The 16,998-nt window shown below is 43.6% G+C and overlaps 1 protein-coding gene across 1 annotated transcript; it reads right to left on the bottom strand.

Annotated features, from left to right (window-relative positions):
* Positions 1-2,128: 2,128 nt before the first annotated feature.
* On the bottom strand, positions 2,129-15,814 carry LOC145889413 (beta-1,4-galactosyltransferase 4-like). The gene is made up of 3 exons (XM_082980363.1): positions 14,962-15,814; positions 8,420-8,532; positions 2,129-4,198 (listed from the first exon to the last, which is right to left on the bottom strand). The coding sequence occupies exons 1-3, from the start codon at positions 15,754-15,756 to the stop codon at positions 3,868-3,870; spliced, it is 1,239 nt and encodes a 412-aa protein (XP_082836489.1). The 5' UTR covers positions 15,757-15,814; the 3' UTR covers positions 2,129-3,867.
* Between the last annotated feature and the right edge of the window lie 1,184 nt (positions 15,815-16,998).

The following is a 16,998-nucleotide window of genomic DNA, read 5'->3' as shown; positions in this document are numbered from 1 at the left end:
AGTATTTCGCCCCTGTTGATTCTACTGCATTATAGTCGAGTGTCGGCTGTTCGTAGTTCGTTTTGATTTATTCTCCCAGTTGATGTTTGCATTCCATTGACGTCACAAAACATCAAATCCAAAGTAAACCCTAACACCCATAAAATGTGACAGGCAAGAAATCATTTAAACTTATTGGACCTGATTTCGCTTGATTATTGCTATTGACCCAGTCACGTACAACTGTCGCCCGCCCTATGACAACGAACGCGGTTAGTGTTTGAACATCGTTGATACCAGAGCATGCGTGGCAACGTCTTTTTCAACTAAATCGATTCAGATGCGTGTTACAAACTTTTACTCCCTTTCTGACATTTTGATATGTCAATATAATCATATTTTGTAATACTGTAAGTGATTATGATTATAATCAATGCTGTTACTTGACATTTTACCTTCCTACAACAAAGTATGAATCAAGTGCTTTTACAAAAACCCTTTGAATTTATGCTACACAAAGTTACAGCAGCAAATGTCACTTAGCGTCGTACAGTGATCCATTTTTGGCTCCACATGCTCCACCTGTGCTTAATATCTGACCCTACAACGCATCTTGCATCACACAAATCACTTTATCGGTTTCCCAAATTTTAGCATTGCTGACATAGCGATTTGCACACAATATGGTCAAAAAGTCGTCCCAAATGCAACACTTGGGTGTCTTGCAATCAAACGGTCGACTATGAAAAAAAGGGAACAAGTTGGCCAGTGAAAGACGCATGATGTCTCGTTTGCAGGCATTTTGCACTGTTTTCTCGTCCAGTACTGACTACACAATAGGACCCACATTTTCTCTCAGTCAAGCGACAGGGAATGCCGCTTTGGCATGAACAACTCGTAACCCTGTTTGTTTTGTTTCACGGCGCAGCCAGTGCAGACTTATACTACTATAAGGCCACTCGCAGCATGACCTATCGGTTCAAACGTTTGTGACGCTTTGTGATGTCATTTCCGCCGCCCACCAACGAGTAACGGAACAACCTGACGTCACAGTGCCCAGCGGTAAATTACTCTCTCTGTGTTATCGGCAAGGGGTTTTCCCAATAGATTTAGAAATTACAATATAGCATGCACGAAAAGCGCACAGAAGCGAAAGCACGAACTTCTGGAAAGAGGGCGGATAAACAAACTAAGGCCCTGTTTACTAAGCGATAGAGCTTTCAGTGAATTTATTGATGCTTTTCTGTACGACTTGCAACAAAACTGACCTTCTCAACCGCAACTCATGCACTGCATCCGAGACCTAAACAGAAACAATTCAATTCGGAAATTTCCTACATTGCCCAGTCTACAACTTCCGTGTATGATGATTAAAGTTTACGCATAGTTGGCAAAGCCCAAAAGTTTTGTAATTTCAGCTTTGACAATCAAGCGTGGCTCTGCTGTAGGAGTCAATGGCGTATTATTATAAATTTTAAGTCGGAGCGAAATTCGAAAATTGCTGCTCCCGGTGAGGTTTCAGTTTACCGTGTCAGTGGGTCCTGTGGTAACTGTTGCGTAAACGCATAACTAGGCAGGAGACCTTCACATGTACGTAAGTGATCTCCTGCACCGTAACTGTATTAGATTATATCGCCATTGGAAACTGCAGCTCAAATATTTAGTGCGCATTGTGTTCCATGGTGCACGAAAGCAGTGCCTTACGAGGTGTTTTCATTGTATTAACATGTCATTTGAACAACATCTTCACTGTGGCTTTCCTATTCAAACTAATAGTGTAAACCTATATATTTTTTTTCAATTGGCAGCGCCATGGCATACGTTTTGTGCGGTAATAGTACCTATTATGTAACTCCTTCTTACATTACACACCGGTTATATTTCCATGACATATGCTGTCGCTCCCGTGAATCAAACACCAACAACTTACTGTTCGTCAAGATTGAAGCGTTTTGACACATTGTCATACAACGGTGGAAAAATATATGTATTGGAAAATTTATCCGACACAACCTCAACTAACAGGTGTGGCATGGTAAAATATATATGTCCCTTTAAAAGGAAGGTTTCACTTTTATAAGAAATGCTCTGTATTTATTCGGATAATCTTTCTTGCTATGGGGAAAAAAACAAAAGACACAGCAGCATACAACCACGGTCACATGTTGTTTTATTAATTAATTTATCGGGCAACACGAGTAGGCACGTCACAGTGACATCATCATCCGAAACACCCCGAGGGAATCCGAAACGCGGCACGAGCAAGCGAAATTTGTCAGAGCGCCAAACGCAAAAACAGGAGCACAGTTTTAGTTGCGATTGTTTTAACAGCCCGCTAAGAGCCACAGGTCAATGTGGGTCGAAAAATGTCAAAGGACGTGGAATCCATACAAGCAGAACATCGCCAAATAAGGCGAACACCGAAGTCTGAAGAATGATGACGATGCGCGAGACACGCAAAAACGCGATACGTTGTGCACTTATTTACTAATTAGGAAACAATGCGTTCAGTGTAAATTGAAGGTAAAAATAGTTTAATCTGATTGAAACAGAACGGGGAATGATCTTTAGAATCAAAGAATTCAATCTGATTGGTACATCTCCATTTTTGTCATTTGGCGCCACGTGCTATGGGAAAACTATGTTTTGCCGCTCTTTTGTGGAGATGTTACTCGTGCCCATTGTGAGCGCTCGTGTGCCCTGTATATATTTATTGAAGTCAGAGTACGTAACACAAGAGAGTCGGATCAACGAAAATAAACATACATAAACGAACGTAACACTTTTTAATCGGTTCGCTTTGGGGGCAGGAGCCACAAAACATTCGCTCCGCCTCCATATCGAAATAATTGGAACAAATTGGGAACGGTACAACTTAACACAGCAACAAAAAGATTATCCAGCCTAACTAAGTAACGATATCGTAATGCTGAGAAAAACGTGATAACAAAATAAATGCGGTAGTCTTAGTATCTAGGCATTTTCGAGGGTATACTTAAAGGTTGTTTAACGTTTGGTGATCTTTGCGATCGTTTAGTTCAAAGCGTGTGGTCGTTGCGAGGAAAAGCCCATTACGGCGCAACTTCTGGACATACTTGTTCACAATTTAAGCTTGTAAAAATTTTTTAGAAACACTGCTGCGGGTAAGCACATGCAAACCTTTGCTGCGCAAACCTGCAAGCGCTTACGTGCCAGTCTTTGAAGGTAAGTATCGACGAAGAGACTCGCGAAGAGGGAGGTACGACTTAAACCGCAAACACACAGTCTTCATACTAGCAGTTATACAGCCACGCGAATGGGGATTGGGCGTCTTGTCTGTGCAAATACAACAAGACTGCCAGAGTGGATTTGTTGAGCCGTCGGAATTATATCGCACCCAAAGCCAGGACCCATTCTGCCACTAAATTGCGAATCACAAAATTATACAGAGCTGCAATTGGACATTGCCGGATTGAAAACAGCAAACGGTTTAGGTCCTGCGGTTTCGCATATTTTTAATTCGATTGAAACGGGCATCATGCGGGGGTTAAGCTTTGGGTGCTCATAGTGTATAAGCCAACGTTTTCTTTATGTAGGGAGCTCGGATTTAATTAATCGGTCATGACTCCCAGGCGGGCTAATGACTAATCGTTGACGGTTTGCTAGGAAACAAGAAAGGCATTTTCACAAATAAACAACTAGACTACAACAATTTATACACGATGACGGTTTGTTTGAAAGTATAGGGGGCGAACTGTGGGCGACGGATCGGTGAAAACTAGACGGGTTTTGTGTAATCGAGTGTGGGGAACGCAGCAGCGTCGAACATCAACACTACAAGTCGACAGGCCTTGTGATTTGGTTGCTGTGAAAACCGAATCGTATGTAAACACATAGGCTGCATTGACGTCACGGTATCCGTCGAGGACACAGGAGTATGTGCATCAGGCGAGACTTGACACACGTGCAACACGTTAGCGTCATCATCAGCAGCAACAGCGACAAGCTGACGACAATGTCGACGCCCGTGCCAAAGGTGCTGACGTTGGTACGCAACGGGGGTTTTCCCACGTCGGCGGTGATGTTGGTGTAAAGCGGCATGTTCCGCTCCGAGACGATGCTGTACTTCAGGTTGGAGAGGCCGTCTTGGCGCTGGCGCTCCGCTGCGCCCACTAGCAGTGTGTAGCGGTACGGGTTGACACGGTTGTTCTTGTCCGATGGGTGGTAGACCATTCGGTACCTGAAATAATTATCATGGTGGTTAAATAAACTGAGCAACGTCGTTTGCTAATTTGTAATGAAGCGAAAACGACTGCAACTACGAATATTGCGATGTGCTACTACAGTTAACCACCTGCTTGTTAGTTATGTAGGCAGCAGACAAACAAAAAGAGAGATGTATTCATATAATAAAAGTTAACATATCCCAGACTTACAATCAGGATGTACTTTTGAAGACGATGACAAAAATTGATTAGATCATCGATATTTATGACTTTTTTTTTTCCTAATGAATTGTTTTTTGGCGTGCAACGAATGCAGGCACGGACATCTAAATTGAGACCACATTATACTTTTATCTACTTCACATGAACTTTGGTTCGAGTGCTTTCAGAATTAAGACGAAAAGTGACGGGAGATACAGCAACATTGTTAGGGGAGTAAAATCCGGCCATTCAATGGCTGAATCCGCGAAAACAAAGAAGAACGACTTTTAAATCTTTTACACGTGTATTTTGGAAGTAAAATAAAGAGGGTTTCTCCAATGTTTGATTGACCGGCAGTAAACACCAGGTTAAACTAAAATTTATGATCTGGCTTTACGAGGCTATCAAGCGGCCACATGCAGTTAACCACAACATTAATACGGAGTTGGTTGGTTGTAAAATGTTTTATTTCAAAAAAACCTGGCAGACACAGATACCATAAAATTGCGTTTCATCACCTATAACTCATTTGTGTTTGTTCACCCAACGGAACACTTGTTCTGGGAACACAGGCCAGGAGAGGGGGTTATAAAGTTTATGAACAAGGTCTGTGGGTTCACCTTTCATCACAAACAACACGCTTTGGCTAGTTTTTCTCTGTATGTTGTACCAACCTTTTCAATTACCGAAAAGATTTCCAAATGCTATCTATTTTTTGGATCTATCTACGGTTAGATGGGTTCTATGCGTCTAATTCGCTTACTATACGAGTATATAAAACAGGAATTTGTTTGCAGGGCCACGAAGTGTTGTGTCAGCAAAATGATAGACACTGGTACTTTATGTCAAGCAACACTTTCTTTCCCGACGTTAATAATTCACGTCGGCAGTTTTTACGACGTTAAGTTTGCAAATATTGTCACTTCGCGCTGATTTGTATCATGCCACAGAGGTGCACGATAATACGCTGTGTGCCGTTGAGGAACTTTTACTGAGTGTGCGTGTATGTTTAACGCAAACCGCAAACGTCCAGCATGGCAGACTTTGCTCTGAACAAACAAACGCTGGAAAGCCTTGTTGAAAACGCGCATGGATGGAATAACAATATGTACACCACATATACAGTGTTCTCAACGGCAGAAACCGATAACAGGCGCGCACTGTGTCATCCACATGGAAAACTGTTAGTTTCACTCTGACTGCACACAAACAGAGGGATAACTCACAGCGAAAGTAATTGAAAAAATACCCGACGATCGCCGGGTATAAAAAATTCGAACTGAACCGAGTACGAAGAATTGGTTGATCATTTACAGGGCCAGTCCGTCGTCGAATCCACCAACTGACGTTGGATGGAGTAACAAACAAGTTTACCATCGGCAACAGGTTTGCCAATTACCGCAGCAGGGTTGGTCATTTTGACAACTTATTCGAAAGCAGGTGCGGAACCAACCATGACGTAACGGCCTGAATAATTGATGTTTACTCCCCAATACACCGAATGCTCAGAGCGGCGAAGAAAAGCTAGGCAAAGATGTTACAGCATGTAGAAGATACACATGAGAGGAGGGTGACAGTCCACGTCACGGGAAATTCCAAACGGCTTTCCTTTTCATCTTGTATAGGAAAGGGGTTGAACTTCTCCGCAAACAGTTGTAAATCGCTTTATCTTCGTGTTAAATTAACTAGGAAGAAACCAGGCACAGGTACTAATAGCGAACGCTACTGTGGTGCCGGTTTCCGAGCATGATCAACACCAACCACGAATTCGCGTGAAATGATAAGGAACTTTGTGTGGGAAGTGCCGACGTTTCGGCCATGTTTGTCACCTTATTGATGATCCCATACGTTTTCAGACCTTTTGCAGCATTGAGAAAGTGTAGTTAAAGGCTGTGAAACTTTTCGCATCGTTTGCTTTGCCTGGATCATTTAAATTGTTACGACTGCCTAATACTTAAGCCATTGTGAACCGTTCAAGACAACACATTTATAACGTTAATTTTTTCCATATTAACATCAACCTTTGGAAAATGATTCAAGGGTGTCAGGTCGAGTATACTGAGTGATATATTTGAAAAATTAACAAGAATATCAAGGGATACTGAAAAACATGTTTTGCTTCTGGTTGAGCTATTCAGTATTTTTTTAAACAAAGGTAATTTTTTGCTTTACCATCGTGCTTAGTCAGAATATACTGAAATCTACCTCAGGCATAATCCAGCCCAGGTTCGGTTTTATTGGGATTTTACTGTTGCTTGATAAATAGCAAATACGGCTGATTAACGCAGACAGGCACTATAGCATAAACCCACTATAATGGAAAGTGTTTTTCTCCCAATTCTGCTGTGAATTCAAATATTTAGGCAGAAGGCGCAGTTCGCAAAATAATTGCCAGGTTTCCTGCTTTTGACCATATTGCATCCGCATTTAATACAAAGCAACGAGACGAAGCGAGCGATTTCCTTGACAAGACATCCTCCTCTTTTAGGTTAGTGTATTGTATTGTTTCTATAGGAACCGGTGCCAGCAGCATCCAACTGCATTTAACCTTCTTTATTGGCTTGTGAATATGTGTCTGGCAAGTACAAATTAAGTGGTAGGAAAATTGACATCCAAACCATGTTTGTTTGGTTTTTGCCCTGCTGGAGGCGTAAGGCTTGCGCGACAAATAACCAACTTTATATCACAGTTACGCCACATGGTGTCGCGCCGGAGCAAATTTTGTGCACGGCTGTACGTTTGCCAGTGGAAATCCGGTGGCACATCAACCCGCTGCGGTCTATTTCCAAGCAAGAGCACACCTGTCCGGTGGTGTTTGACTACCGAGGTAACCCCGGTTGTTTGCATTACTGCTTCGTATCTCTTGCTTGCGTATCTTCCTTACGCAATGGTTTTCCACAGGTTTTCGCTTGGTAACATGCGTCGGTAATGCGCTGTTGAACAATAGGGCGTAAACCGGTACTAAGGGCGGTTTGCTCTGCAGGAACACTGACTTTCAACGCGTTATGATGGATCACCGCAGCAGCGGATGTGCGTTAAACCCGAGATTGGCCACAGGTTTTTCGTCATCTGTCGCCATTTGGTTAGTGCTTAAATAACGACAAAATGTGGAGTAATATGAGCCATGTAGCGTTGGGAATTGATTGGGGCGTTTTCCGAGCGCACGCCCAAAGGGACGAGTGTGCAATTAAACTCGCGATCGATGGCAAACGGGATTTTTCTGCTATTGTCAGGCCGGGCCAGATTCGCGCGCCCTTTTTCGAAAACACGACGAGGACAGTTGGAAACGTTTCACGAAGATCCTGCGTCAAATTTATCAAAGGTCACCCCAGCCGACACGAGCAGAGTGTTGCTCATTAATCGCGATCTGCAAAGTCGGAACTTTGAAGAGGCGTGAATACATCCCAATGCCACGAAGGACACTGGGAACAGTTTCGACCGATGTGCGTTTGTAAATTTGCGATTAAACTGCCTATGGCGAGCCAGCGAGTCTGCTTATGAACATAACGCAGTAACCCATTGTTATTGTTGCTATTGCTACATATCAACAGCGTGTCTCTATTTGAATTGAGATTCCGCGTGTGTCCTCAATGGCTAGTCGAGTAGCTTGGTGCGATTGAGTATACAATGCCGTATTAATGCGGTTTCTTTATACTTGGGCAAGACAATCGAAGGCGTGCCATAGGGTTTGCTTCGGCTAACATTCAAAACTTTTCGGCGGAAAACTCACGAACCGAAAAGCTGCATTGGTGACGTTCGTAGTGATTTTAAAAGAAAAGAAGTGCAATAGGAAAGGGTAGAGTTTATTGCACTGGACATATACAGACAGGGAAACGACGGGCCTTTACTTTCAAACTTGATAAACACGTGAAATATGTGAATTTTATTCAAATGCCAAGTCCTACTGAAATGACGCACTTTTCCAAAAAAACGCATGAAAAATGTCTGAAAACTAGTGTGATTTAAAACGCTGTGCGCTACACTAATATGTATACACACGATATGAACGTGTGGATGTTTAATAAACCTTATACCTGGCAACGTCGTAGTTGGCGCGTTCCAAGCCCAGGCAACTGTGCAGAATTCGGACATACATGTCGTCATCTTCGGCACCCCAGCCCCAATACTCGTTCGAATATCCGTTCACCTGCAAGAGAAAAACACATTGTGAAACTAATTCTTGTTTCATTCGAAGATATGTCGGTATATTTGTTATCATGTGACCTATTGTCATTGTCGCTTTGTATAGAATCGTAGAATAAATGCAAATGAAACTTTAGAGGATATGGTAACCTGTTCTAGCATGGAGTAGATTAGCGAAAGGTCCTTGGAAGCTGTACTGTGAGAATTACAATACAGGCGGGTCAAACAATACGATAAAAAGCGAATTCAACTTGCAACTAATGTACTTTCACCGTTCTTTTGTTATCCAGCCAAAGTCCTTTGAGGCAATTACTCGTCTGTGTTTCTTGCCAATAGCAAACAACATGAGCTGTGCGAGCCGGCACCGTTGTTTGCTTTCAACGGGTTGGGATCGCAACACATTGTCAAATAACGTTCAGTTGCGTTGCCTGCTTGGATGTAACAATACCCCACGGCGATTTTCACATAATCAGGTTGCTGTTGTGGGTACCCGACTCAATAGCCTACATGGTTTTATCAGTACCCATGCAGCATTTTTGTATTATGAAAGAAAAATGATTTGATATGTTGTCAGTTTTCCGACACGGTCATTACCCCTATACCCTTCATGTTCAGTGAAGATTACACATGTCAACTTTTTGATTTGCTTTAAATTTAAGGAAACGACACGAACGTACTTGACTGGCTAGAAGTAGCTTTGTACTCAGTAATAAGCCAGAGTGGCAAGAATTGCAGCCTATTGACGAAGTTTCACCTATTCTCTCAATAAAACAGGTATTAAAATCATCAGAAGTAAAGTTTTGTTTCATTGGGCGAGTTCATTTCCTCGTAAACCAGGATGGCACCAAACGATCCGGATATTAGTACTGTAAACACAACCAACCAACCAACGATCAAGCAATAGGCGAGTAAAAAGCAACCAGCACCACCCATAGACTGAATGTAGCTACGCGGCATTGCTCGTCAATATCATTCGAGACATGTGACAGTCAAAAAATACACCTGTGTCCAATCCTACTGGAAGTTGCGGAAATTAGTTTGCATTTGTCCACGAGCCACTGAAAGGGCGCAAGTGAAAATTATCCCGAAGGTTAAGGCCAATACGCGTCAAACCCGCGTGAAGTTCTACACTAAAAATACGTGCCTATGTTTTTCACACTCAACTGAGCAACAGTGCGGTAAAATCGTCACAGGACGCTGCGCCAGTAAGCAGATGATTGGTTGCTTTCATTCACGGCCCACCAGTTAATCAATGCCAAGAAAGTGCGTGACAAATTACGTTGGCAAGGTAGTGGCGTCGTGGCCTTTCGTTAGCAGATTTACCGAGCCAGACAAAGCCCGTTATCAAACTACTTTCCACAATTTATCTTTTGTAGGTTTGGTTACTAAACGTGGAGGAATGTAAACGCCAACAAGTGTTCCCATGTCTGGATTTTTCTATTTCCCACCCACAAAAAATACAAACTATTAAAATTAGGACTTAACTTCCGCGTGACATTCAACACCACGCGTTGTTGCGAAACCAGGATATACCCAGTTAGTTCGCAGAACTGGTTTCACCAACGGAGTACTACAATGTATTAACAGGCGCAAGTTGTTGTTACCCTGCCTACTACAGGCCCAACGTCTGACGGGGAAAAGAGCTATCAAGTCGTTGCCCAACGACCAACTCCAAACACTTTTCCACTGCTCCTAGACGCTCCTCGAGCGAGCGTCGGTACGCCTGGACAAAAAAAAATTATTGTAAAATCCCGGGCCCGCGTGGCTAGTAAACACAGTATACTGGATCGCACTCGGGTTCGTTGCCATGTCTGCGGCTACACGCGGCTGTTTCCTTTATTCTAGTGGCTTTTGTTTCCCATGTGTATTATTTCAAAGACGCTGGCGGTAGTGGTGTGGCATCGAGATTTCAATTTGCATCCAATTGTGGTATCCAACACGTTTTAGAGACACATCAAGCGTCGAATGACGAGGGATAGACAAACACCGACAACTATGTGGAAAATCCAGTCCAGACACAATAACCTGACACTCGGACACGCAAAATTTCATTGCCTGGCTTAACACGTTATTATCGGCTTATAAAAGCCACCAACCTGTTTTAAAATATAGTCAAATATCAACGGCATCGGTGACACAGATGGGGTAGTCTACCAGAAAACAGTTTTAAATTTTCCCCTCTCGGGTCTGAATAATTTATTGCCTACAGCGGCCAGGGACATGGCGTCTGTGTGCCCCTGTTTGCTCAGCTCGGCGACCTATAACGCCAAACAGCCTTTCCCGACTCCCAAATCGCCGCCAGACAAATCCTATTGGATTGAAATTCGTTTCCAAGTAAGTTCAATAGCGTAAGATTCGTTGCCATGACTACCGCTCCTATGAAGTGGAATGCGAACAGCAAATCGAAAGGACGCGCACCACTGGATCGCACAGATCTACGAAACCAACCGGTAAAGAGAAAGATTTAAATTCCCAGCGACCTGCAAGAAGTGTGAATAGACGTGAAACGGTATTGTGAAAGACAGGTCATCCGTGGAGCTGAGTAATTTCCAACTCCTAGTCTTTACGTGTTATCGTTCGTCGTCCTGAGCGGCTATAGACTCCTATCTGCTATACACATGTATTATTATGAATCACAAACAATGCGAAGGCGACAAAGTGTTATTCCCGGATATTACACAGCCGCCTTCATCACAACAGCTACTTACCGGTCATGTTATGGCGCGACTGCCTTGTTCCAGTGTATGTTAGGAAACGCGCATAAATAAATTATAAATGGTTTGCTATGGTGTTTTGCCGTGCCGTTTCGATCGACTGAAAATAAACCTAATAAAACAAGCGTCCTTTTCCACACGACAGATGGTGGTGGCAAGGAATAACTTGTACGCATAAATTCAGAGATTTCAGTGTTGCGAACGTTTTTGCTTGCTCTGTTCCAACAGATTTGTGTCAACTTCTTTTAAGCAAGTTTTAACTGACACAAGTTAGTTGAGCATCACAATGTCGAAGAACCATTCCACAAATGCGAAACCACAACCCTTTGGAAGCAAATGTTCTCATTGGTTTTGCAAAAGTTTCATTGAGAGGTGACCGTTATAGAGTAGTTGCAGTATAGCCTGCAAAGAGTAAATAAATAAATACATCGACTTAATTGGAAACCTCAGATCCACTTCGACGGTAAAATGAAAGCAAGTATACAGGGTAAGGACACAAGCGCGGGCAGACTAGTTGTAATAACCAATGCTTGCTCCGGATAGCAAAACTGGTTTTAGCACGCGTCGCATTTGAATTGAAATAAATTGGGAATTATTTATCTGGCAAGCTGCGGCCTCCACATTTCAGTTTCGGCGTGAGCAGTCCCTTTCGTGACGTACATTCGGGTGTCGCAAAACCGCCGCATTAAACACGAAGAATTACGCAGTGCGTTTTTATAAAAACACACACTGGGCTTATCGCGGATGTGCGGCCAACGCATTTAACTCCCACACGCATTACCAATCAGCGCAACTGTTCTGTCGTTTTGACGCACGAGGAAGTCAGCAAACGAGTCGTTCCAGTGTGACAAACGTGGAAGTGCGTTAAACCCATGCATCATGCACGATTAAACAAACCAGCAGTTCCCGCAACCAACGTCAAATGGTCAGGGAGAACTGAAACATTGCCGCGACTTTCGTAAAGGGTAAAAATTCAGCCCGAGGTCATACTTCTATTAAGCACATGCATTACCACAAACAGTTAAGTCCGTCACCACGTGCCAATGGAACCATGACTTTATGCCTTATGCAATGAATGTTTTATAAGAAAATATGTTTTTTTTAGTTAAAGATATTACTCTGCTGCTTAATTTACCAACACGTAACATGCGAACTATTGAACAATTAGTAACTTAAATCGGTTTGCGTTCGAACCAAACGAGTTGAATTAGATTAAGTGAGGCGACTTCTACCACTAACGACTGGGAAGAGCAGGTCATCATTAAAGGCAGCCAAGCGTTCCAATTACGCCGCAAAGGTCAGAGGTTTTAATAAAAGAATGTTAAGGCGTTTAGACTGTGTTTACGCGACAGGAAAATTGCACAGCGTTGTAGCGCGATTAAATGCCAACACAGATGGAGAATCATTGGACAATGAGTGGCTTCGATTAAGCTGGTGAACAATATGTTTTTGGACACGTACATCATCTGAAAAAGTCTTACTGGACACGTCGACTGATTTTAGGGCCAGGGTAGTGTCATTGTTTTGAAACTTCCTCGTTTGGTTCCATTTGCTGGGCAATGTATGTTAAAGTTTCCTGGCAATTGAATTGTCTCACTGACAGCAAAGCACACACAGACCACGACAATATTTGGGGGTGTCCAGGCAATCCGAACTTTACATGCTATAAATAGCACGAGTACACAATTGCAAACGTAGCTGAAACTGCCCGGCACCAGGCACGTGATTCACCGTATAGTGGAGAGTGACTAAAGTCAAATAAACATCGAGTCACAAGGTGACAACAAGTTTGCTTTACGCAAGACGTCTCAAATAGCACTGCGTGACGTCTGTTTTCGAAGCCGCGTGAAAGCAAGCATCGCCCATTTGAACAAATTACAGACCTTTGGTCCCGGCCCAGACCAATAACGAGACGCTTTGGGGATTGAGCGCACTCGAAATCAGCGTGAAGGATCTTGTTTACGTTTAAAAGGTTTTTGTCGCTGCGCGCGCGTTTTTAATGAATGCCTTCCATCGAGTGCGTTGCCCATGACAACGTCCGCGCAAAATCTGCTCTCTTTTGAATGAAATAACGCAAAACGGGGCAAAGGATTATATTACTATCCACCATAGGCGCTATGTATGGGGCCCAGCCCCCCGACTGAAACTGTACTGAATGTGATGAAACGCCGAGAGGAAAAAGGGAAATCCAATTAACCGCACGAAACCCTTAAAGCGAAATTCGATGACTTATAACGAGGAAGTCCTGCGATTCGGTCAGTAATCTCGCAACAAAACCAACCTGTTACCCCGGTTAAAATTCGCGTTGCAACACTTTTCTAAAACTACACTAATTCACTAAATACGTATGTCATTACAACAAGAGAGGAATGAAACTTTCTAATTAGTTAAAGTGTACTGAAAAGTAAAGTCAATCGAAGCTCTTTCGCCGCACCAAACAAAGGGTGAAAGTATTCAACCACAAAGTGCTGTGAAAACATTGCAATCGTTATTGAATGAGTAATGTGTTTTTTTTATTTATTTTTTGAGGCACATAAAATTAATATGTAACGTATTGTTAAGCATATAAATTTTGCCAGGCGAGTAAAAATGTATGTTAAACATCTCAGTTAAGTACCCAACGTTTCACCAGAAAGAGTTTACTTTTTGGGGGTATTGCTGCAGAGAATCGTTTACATCTCCCAAGTAATGGAAAGCGAGACTACAAAATCAGCACTCGACGGCCACGCCCGAGTGACGTAACGCCGTTTGGCATGACTGCCCGCAGCTTGGCAATAATGCCGCGAGCGCCGGTCCGATCTCTGTGTCTGCGTCTGTAGTAAAAGCGTGGATGCCAACTTTGTTCAGATTTTACCCGCATCCGAAGTCAACGGACGTAAGCTTTTTATAGCTTTAGGAAGCCGGTATGCAATGTGGTTGTTTATACAGGGTGGTCTGCAGCGTGGCGTACTTTCATACAAATGCACGCACTATAGCGCAAAAAAGACTAGCGACCAGCGATAAGGTATGCAGTAAACTGCGTGCCACATAGTAACCCCAGACAACTGTCACGTGCTGCTATTAGAAGCCAATGAAGCGGCAACGATGAGTGGAAAGGCACCCAGACATATCGAAGTGCTGTTTCCATAATCCCCACTTTACATTTAAATTTTTTGTTTATATTCGGTGTTTCGGTCGTCATATTTGTGCATTGTTTTCGCCTAGTTTCTGTCCGTTTTTACGTGGGTGAAAAAATGCGTTTGCGCATGACCAACAGTCCCTGAGTTTTATTGAGCAAACACGTTAAACATTAGCTAAACCAAAATCGGCTGCACAAGTTCTCTGAACATGGTGTCGATTCACACAACAGGATCAATTGGGACAAATTGTTAAGAAAGTTGTTTTGTGAATATTGGTAAATTATGTTTTATTGCAAGTTTTTTCACTGCATACAGTTCTGTGCAGCTAATCCCGTAGAGCAAATTCTGTTGACAAATTTTGGAGCAAAGTGCAGGTAGATCTAGAGAGATCTTTAGCTGTTTTTTTCCACAACATCTTACAACCCCACACTTGATCATTCATGACATATTCAATCGATTGCAATATTGTATTTTGTGTTTGTCATAGTGTGGGCTTAAATGAAGTGATGTTAGTTGCGTCTACAGAATCCTTGCTGTTTATGGGAATTGTGACTAACTCTATCATGCAGCTGGAATGTTAACTATTCAAAAAATGCTCACCTGTTCGAACTGACTCGTCGTCATGGCAATCACGCCGCCGAACAGAGCATCATACGGCAGCTGATAATCCCACTTGTCTATACCAACTGAAAGGTGACGTGGCACATCGGCGCATCGGTACAAGTTGCGGTCGTCCTCGGCGAGCAGATCAACGTCGTGGAAGATGAAGCAGTCGAAAACGCCTTCCTTCCGCGCCTCCCTGTAGCCGATATTTAGCAACTTGGCCTTATTGAAGGTACCCGTGCCCGTCTGGTGTATGACGAATACCCGGTAGTCAGCCTGTTGCCGCTTCATTACCGGGTGTAGGGCCCTGAGGAATTGCCTAAGGTGGCGTTCGCGGTTGCGGTGCGGTACAATGATCGCCACGCGTTGTCGGGCGATGCAATCCACCGGTTTGTGCCGCCCTCCCGAATTCACCCACGAGTTGTTCGCTATGACGTCATGCATCGTGATGTCATCGTCCTCGTCGCCGAGGTTTAGTTTGCCATAGAGATGTGGCGGTGTAGAAGGGCACAGAGGTTTCGGCGACGAACCGTCGACCTCCGGCAGCTGTAGATGCGTGAGACCGTGCTCCTTGCTGTTGAAGTTTTGGCAATTGTCCTCCAGTCCGCGGATCCAGTCCAATTTGATGTTGAGATGCAGCGAGATGACCATGATGACATCGTGGATGCGGAAGTAAACCACCACTAGCTGCAGGACGAAGAAGAGGAGAAAGAGTGTGAACCATCGCGCTCGCAAGCCGTAGAACGTCCGTCTTTTCACCAGGCCTTTGGTGGTGTATCTTCTCTGAGACATGTAGAATCCCTTTGTCAGTTTATATCCGGGTGTCTCCCTCTCTTACGTTACCACCCTATGCACTGAAACACAAAATACGAACTTATGCGAATATCGCATACAAAAGCTGAGCTGAACCGGTCTCGCCGGGCAACCATAGGCCGGCCTATTGACGCCGCTTTGTCCAAACGTTAAGGAACCACAATTGACTGGTGCTATGTTTCAAACAAGCGTGTCGCCTCTCGCGTACCATAGTGCAAGGTTGGATTTCCTTCGAGAGAGCAACAAAGGTCATTAGACACGCACTTATCACCAAGCGCCTCGTCTTTCGGCGTCACAACCACGAGTTTTGTGGTAACAACTAAATTTGGCAACGCCAGTATACTGACTGTAGCGTTTTACCTGCGGAACAAAAGACCCACGCAGAAATAAAGCGCCATGCAAATCGGAACGTTTGTGACTCACAAACTGGCCCAGCACCCTGCCGTTTCACCCGAAAACAATGCTAAATATTTGCATGGCAGCGGGCCGACCGGCTAAAACAAATTCGCTTTCAGTGGAAACGTCACCACCTCCACTATAAACAACAAACAGTATCTGCGATGAGTACCACGTTTCTTCGTACCCGAAACAGGATGTGACAATTGCGGAAAGTACTGCAGAAGATCGCGTCATTGACTGACCTTAGCTCAAAACGCACGGATATGATCACTGACGCGTCAGATTTCATGTTTTACATTGCTTTGATTAAGGCACCGATATGGGCCGATAAGCGTTATAATACCATGGCCATAAAAGATTTGCAAACGACAGTGCCAATGACAGAATATGTGTTTGTGTATAAGTTTATCAGAATAATTTATGACCCAAAGCAACAACCTTGCATTACTACCTTTCCACTCCTTAACAGGGACATTAAGAGCAAATCGGAACGGCTTGGAAAACAAACAGCGTGCAATCAATAAGCCGCTGGCTTTGGGCTCCCGAGCACCAGACTTGCCGCTTGTACTTACACGCAAATTGCCACTTGTGCACCACGCGCGAGCAATCTAAAACAGCTAGCTATTCCCTGTAGAACACAACGTCGGCCTGTTACCGCACCCTGTCACGCACTTACAACACATCTTTTCCTAAGGGATCGTAAACTGAATGAATGCCAGCAGCAGCTGACTGTTGACTGAGACGGAAATCACTGTTTGTTTTACTCGGGTTTATCTGTGCGCCTATACACCAAGCCACATACTTAAAATGAACTGCGCGGAT

This window comes from Ascidia mentula, chromosome 2, assembly GCF_947561715.1.
Source record: "Ascidia mentula chromosome 2, kaAscMent1.1, whole genome shotgun sequence".
Lineage (NCBI taxonomy): Eukaryota > Metazoa > Chordata > Ascidiacea > Phlebobranchia > Ascidiidae > Ascidia > Ascidia mentula.
The sequence above is the reverse complement of the archived record's forward strand: the minus strand, read 5'-3'. Positions and strand labels throughout refer to the sequence as shown.